The sequence below is a fragment of the Camelina sativa genome, chromosome 14, assembly GCF_030686135.1.
Source record: "Camelina sativa cultivar CO46 ecotype springtype chromosome 14, ASM3068613v1".
NCBI classification, from domain to species: domain Eukaryota; kingdom Viridiplantae; phylum Streptophyta; class Magnoliopsida; order Brassicales; family Brassicaceae; genus Camelina; species Camelina sativa.
The window spans coordinates 14,702,420-14,709,116 of record NC_141893.1 but is presented as its reverse complement, the minus strand read 5'-3'; the positions used below and the strand labels follow the sequence as shown (position 1 = coordinate 14,709,116).

The following is a 6,697-nucleotide window of genomic DNA, read 5'->3' as shown; positions in this document are numbered from 1 at the left end:
TTCGGTAAAATTGCTGATCTTCTTTCCAGAATAACTAATTGGCGTATACACGCCAAGGTTTTACATTTTTGGAGTATCTGCGAGTTCTTCACAAAAAAAGTACTGCTTCTTGTGGACGTAGAGGTTAGCGTCGTTAATTGAACATCATTCTTACTTAAATTTCAATTTTTAACAGTTCTTATATATACAACTTCGTACACAATTGTTATTAAACTGTGAATGATAACACAATCGAAGCTACCTTTTTACCAAATACACTCGCTAAACTCTGGAAATATAGTTACCCACTAAACTAGACTTGACGTTTTTCTTTTCCGATCATAAATAATTTACTCGGTTGACTTATAATTAAGTTGAGCGTATAGCATATCATCTTCATACCCATGTTTTGAAAATATTTCAAATAAATCAGTAATAATTAAAATACGTAACCAAACTAAAATATGGAACTATCAGCCGATCAAGCTTTATATACTTTTCTACATTTCCAAAGTGGAAAGTGATGATTACATCCCAAGAGAATTTTCAAATGTCTCTATTAACAAATGTGTGGAGGCTTATCGAATGTATACAATCTACATTTCCAATTGGGAAGAAAGCAGATCAGAAAATAGTAGAACGATCGATGCCTTTGGTTGCCAAATTTCATATTAACTCAAGAAACCGAAATATTCATATCCCATTTTAATTTTTTAAAAAATAGAAAATAAATATTACAATATATTGTAAATATTTGTTTCGAGAAAAATTTCTATTTTTGAAAATATTAAGTTTCTATAGATAATTATGAAAGTTTGACTTCAATAAAAGGAACTAAAAAACTAAAAAGGATATACTACAAATATCTATTTAAGTTGAAGATATGGCACAATCTTCTATAATCCCAAAAAAATCTCATAAGGTTGCTACAAATCTCCTGTAAAAAACTATGTTTTTCGGCTAGATACTCCATCACTAAAAAGATGAGCAAAAACTCTAAATAAGATAGAAGATCCTGACGATTATAATTAGAAAGAGGATCAAAGAAAACAAATTAGAAAAAAACTATTGAAAATAAACACAAAATATTTTTTTTAAAAACAAAAATTAGAAAAAAAATTAGAAATCAAATATTCATATCCCATTTACCATTTTAGAAAAATGAAAAATAAATACTATAATCTATTATAAATATTTGTTTCGAGAAAATTTCTATTTATAAAATTGTTATCAATATAGAGGCGCTCAGTCACAACATTCGATTCTAATGAATCGGATTTATTATTATGTGATTTTGATTGTTTATCTATGGTGAGATGCTATGTTTTACTGTTTTCATGAATTGAATTTCTAATTGTAGTTATAATTTTAAAATATTAATATTTTTTAACTGATTTTTGTATGAATTTTAACCTATTTTTATTGAAATCATACGCCAATATAATGTCCATGAATGGTAAGTTATCCGATGCTAACCTACAAATATTTTAAATTAGTTTTGTTAATTACATTTGGTCACGAATGCTCGCGGGTAACTCCCCTAACTATATTACTTTATGTTTATATTAGAAAAATTATTTTCGTTCCTTATTATTGAAGATTAAATTATAGCTGCTCTTTTGGTTAATTCCTTTCTATTTACATTTTTGTTGGAATTCTTTTTAGTCTTATAATTAATTTACTTTTTGGTTTGTTAAATTAGTTGAACTATTATTTAAAAATATATCTGTCTATACATGCGTATAAAAGAATTGAATTAGGGGGAGGTATTGGTTTAGGATTTAGAAAGAATTTTAATGACTTTATGTTCTTGTTGATTGTATTAGAATCATAGAAAATTGAAAGTTAAAAATGAAAGATTCTAAGAGATTGTTTAGGAAGTTTTTTAAAATCTTGATGATTTGTTTTTTCTAATCTTGTAAAATCTTTCTATTTGATGAAAGAGTTTTCATGACTTTTGTTATGAAGGAAATGATATAAAATCCTAAACCAATAACATAAAATTTGAATTCATTAACAATCCAAGATTCTTTTGTTTTACTTGAATAACATAAAACTTTTAATGACGTTATAAAACTCTTAATCCAATAACACTAGATTTATCAAGATTTTAGATAACTTTTTACAAATCCACAACCAATAACACCAAATTTTTAAAGAGTTTTTAAAAGTCTTGATTGAATAACAACATATTTTACCTAACTTTTAAAGTCATTAAAATTCTTTCTAAATCCTAAACCAATACCTCTCCCTTAGTATTATATTTGATCATAAAAAAGTTTAGACAATAATTGTTTTAAAAAAGTTTTGCCCCGCACAAGTGTGCGGGAAACTCCCTAGTTAGTCTCTATGTGGGTTGTAAGATTAGACAATAATAACCCACTTTTTATATTACCTCTAACTGCTAGCTATTACTTATTATATATGTATCTCTTAACAGCAATTTAAGTGTTCATCAACTATATGAGAGCTTCATAGTTCTGAAGCAAGGAATGAATATAAATTATAAACAACACAAACAACAACGCTCACCTTGGTTTAGTAACCGATATGCGTGTGGAAGCACATGCAAGAATGGAATAAGATTATGACGCTCCGCAAGTAACTCCGAAAGATACCTGCCAAAACAGAAACATTTGCATAGTATCCAAATTAGTAAAGCCTCAACAACAGAGCAAACGTACAGGCAGAAACATGTTCCACTCAAAAAGCTCAGGAGCTCAGGATATAGTCAAGCTTTACTATGAAAGCTAGCGTATTTTTTCGATTCTGTATTTTCCAATCTCATCAGATCATAAATTCTCTCTTCTTGCACCTATTTTCCATAGTCTAGGTATCTTTTAAAAGGGTGTTGCATGATCTATCATTCACAAAGTATGATTAAAAAAATCAAAAGTAGCAAAGAGGAAGAATCAAACCATTACAATCGCGTCTTTGCACTTGATTCCATCAACAATCCTGCGAAAAAAAGAAAGAAAGGAAAACACCTTTAGGTTGTACGTATGCACGTAAAAATAAATTGAACGTTACTTGAAAAATCTTAACATATCAAAAATAAATAGAAATGGGATAAAAATTGAAAATTTTATTAACCTGATGCCATTCTTGTCAATGTGAAGCACATACATATCTTATCGGTTAATCATCTTGAAGCCCTCGAGTTCTCTGGTAAGTTGTCGTGTTTTCCTGCTTAACCCATAAAAAACACTGCATTAAGCCTTTGGAATTGTGATGAAGCCATTTATGTTTTATTATCTCCATTGTAGATGATAATGATGAATATAGATTATTAGAAAAAGGATATAGCGGGGAGAAAGATAAAATATATATTGTACCAAAATTAAAGCTCTGCGTGAGATAGGTAAGATTTTTCTAATTTTGATGATGATTTAGGCAATGTTACTTTCTCGAATATGTCGCGAAATATATGGAGAATATACCATTTAATTTGTTTCTCAATTAATGACTGAACCATCAAAATATTTCCTTATCTATTGTGAATATTTATTTTTGATATATACTAATTATTGTTAGTATTTAATTTTTTTGATTTTTGATTTTTGGATAATAAATGCCAATGACATTCCTTGTAAATAGGTATGAACTTAAGGAATTTTTTCATAAATGTTTCTGAAAATGTATATATAGATATTAAAAAAATAATTAAAATACATCAATGAGCGTTTCTATTACTATGCAGATGATCTTATAATCATAAAAGAGACACTAACGGGCCCTTCTAGATTTCACAAATCTAGAATTCAGGATTGCCTATCAGTTAGAGGGAAATACATTTTTAATTATTCTCTTTTAAACCAAACGTACACAATAATTGAGGGAAGGTACAAAGGAGTTAGGTGGTTTGGTCCCATATATTGATAAGTAGTTCTCATGAGATTGAGAGAGCAGATACGTGTATGGTGTCAATGAACGAGCGGTGGTGTGTGCAGTGGGTGTAGATTTTTTGTTTGAAATTGGACAACAACAACCAAAACGTGCCATTGTTAATAATAACCAAATATTAGCAAAATTATAATAATAAAACAATAGTGACATATATAATTCAAATATCATTACTAAAAAACATTTGTATATATATATCTTATATACTACAAAACAAGAAATACAAAGAGAAAAAGAAAAAAGAAAGAATATTCCCGTGATGAAACACGAATATCATCTAATAATATCAAATCTTTATTTACTAAAAACAAATAGACTTGCAACATATTATACATCAACAAATTTATCTACCCAATAATCGGATAAGTATGCGTATAATGGTAACACAGGAATACTCTGTTCATTCCTAAAGAAATTAGCACTATCAACTCTAGTTTTAATCTTCACCAACCTCTCGAAATTACCTGCGAAATACTTTTTACCGTAACGGTTACCTTCAACATAGCTACGTGTTTTCCCATTGTGTACGTTAGTCCCCAAATCAACATCACGATAATTATAAAACGACTGTCTCGGATTCTTGGAAACAAAAGGTGTCATGAATTGGTACAACTCCCTCGTCAGTTCAATATACTGGTCGGTTAACCTATTTTCTTTCCAATTCGCAGCATACTGAATCTTCCAGAGATTCCCGGCTCTGTATGGGAATGGAGTCGCCGTTGACGAAATCCTCGCCATTGCACCGCCGTATGGATTGAAAGCCATTGTAGGGATTTCAAGCTCGATCATTTTCTTCAAGATTGATTCTAAACCGGTTTTTGAAATCCGTTCACGTACGTAATCTGATTTTCTCTTGAGATAGTTTGTGGTTTGATTCCTATCGAGTAGAACTTTCTCCGATGAACCAACTTGGATATTTGTCCAGAAAAACACAGATTGGACCCAGCTCGTTTCGATACAATCAGGCCGGACCAGACCCAGTTCAGGGAATCTCCGGTTTAATATCGACAGAAGAGTTGTTGTGTCACCAAGAAACATACCTATGAATGTTGCCCTAACGGTCTTTTGAGATGAAACGGTGCCGTTTACTACGTCGATGAATAATCTTATGAAGAGTTCGTCAGGTAGCTCCGGTGCGACTTGTTGCCACCGGTAAACAATCTCCGTCGCATCTTGCTCTTGTGTCCGGGAGATATTGAAAACGTTAACGGTTTGAGGGACTTCGACGAGGTTTAATTTGTAAGCTAAAACGACGCCGTAGCTACTTCCTCCTCCGTTTATTGCCCAGAAGAGATCTTCTCCCATTAGTTTTCTATCTAAAATGTTTCCTACAAATTTTTTAAAAATACAGAAAGAAAATATTTTCAAAAATATATAAGTATTCAGGGTAATGAAAGTGTAACAGAAAAAAATATATATATAATTATTTTAATACGATTTTTTGTCAAAGTTTTTTCTTTTTTACCTATTTGGCCAAAATCACTATCCTAATGAATTCGACTGATACTATAAAATTTCATTAGCATATAAAATAATGAAGCTAGAGATATTGTTTATACCATTGACGTCGACCATTCTTGCATCGAGTGTATTATCTATGGTGAGACCGTATTTTCTCATCATGTTACCATAACCTCCGCCGCTAATATGGCCACCGACACCAACTGTCGGACAAACTCCGGCGGGATAAGCGAGAGTTTTGCTCTTCTCCCATATGTGGTAATAAACTTCTCCGAGGGTGGCACCGGTTTGGACCCACGCGGTCTTACTCGCCACGTCGACTTCAACCGACCGAAGATTAAACATGTCGAGGACGAAAAATGGTTTGCCAGAGTGTGTAACATATGACAAGCCATCGTAGTCGTGGCCACCGCTTCTTATTTTCATCTGAAGATTGTGGTGTTTGCCGCAAGTCACCGCGGCTTGGACGTGGGATTCGTGTGTTGCGGCGATGATAAGGAAGGGTTTTGGAGTGTTCGACGTGTTGAACCGGAGGTTACGTATGTTGGCTTCTAGTATGGAGGAGTATGAGCCGTTTCCGGCGAAAAACAAGGCGGGGGAGATGGGATGTTTGTGGTCGGAGTTTAAGGTTAGGCATTGTGTGAAAGTCTCGGATGATACTAATGGTGAGTTTGATTCCCATATGAAGACGAAGAAGAATGGAAACAGAACCAACATAATACTTGGATATCTCATTTTTAGAGATTGAACCAATGTAATACTTGGATCTTTCATTTTTAGAGATTGCACCTTGAGCTAGGTAAAGAAAAAAATTAAATGACTAGATTTATGAATGTCAGTCGATGATTTTGGGATAATATAACCGATGCTCACGGTGTAAAACGAACGGTGACCAGCCATTTAAACGTCTACAACATAAAAAAATTAGAAATTATTCTTATACAAAAATACCAATCATAAAAAGAAAAATACAATGTAAAGTGAATTTAGTGCAGTGTGGTAGGAGGTAAGCCCATTTGTAGAAGACACCATCACACCAATGACCGAGTCCTGCTTTCTACGAATGTAGGAATTTGGCTAATGGGTCGGTTAGTATTGGCCTTATGGTTGACAAAAAAAAAAAAAAAAAAAATACAATACTCTAAACAAAAATTAGAAAACAACTACTTAATAGATATTTTTAAATACATGAATTTATATAACCACTAGATGAGAACCCACCTGATGTGCGGGTTTAAAGTTTTATAAATTAGATTAAATTTAATAAAAATATATTAAAATTTGTTGTACATTATTTATAAATTTTATTTTTGTTATAATACACTGATTTATATCCATATACAAATCTTTTATG

At 31.7% G+C, this 6,697-nt stretch overlaps 1 protein-coding gene and 1 long non-coding RNA gene across 2 annotated transcripts; both read right to left on the bottom strand.

The window, feature by feature from the left end:
- Positions 1-2,460: 2,460 nt before the first annotated feature.
- Positions 2,461-3,238, bottom strand: LOC104741678 (uncharacterized). The gene is made up of 3 exons (XR_002035121.2): positions 3,073-3,238; positions 2,898-2,937; positions 2,461-2,597 (listed from the first exon to the last, which is right to left on the bottom strand). It is a non-coding gene; the product is annotated as an uncharacterized LOC104741678 (long non-coding RNA).
- Positions 3,239-4,155: 917 nt separating this feature from the next.
- Positions 4,156-6,275, bottom strand: LOC104741677 (berberine bridge enzyme-like 8). Its single transcript, XM_010462576.3, has 2 exons — positions 5,442-6,275; positions 4,156-5,210 (listed from the first exon to the last, which is right to left on the bottom strand). Exons 1-2 carry the CDS (start codon positions 6,115-6,117, stop codon positions 4,210-4,212), a joined length of 1,677 nt encoding a protein of 558 aa, XP_010460878.1. The 5' UTR covers positions 6,118-6,275; the 3' UTR covers positions 4,156-4,209.
- Positions 6,276-6,697: the final 422 nt, after the last annotated feature.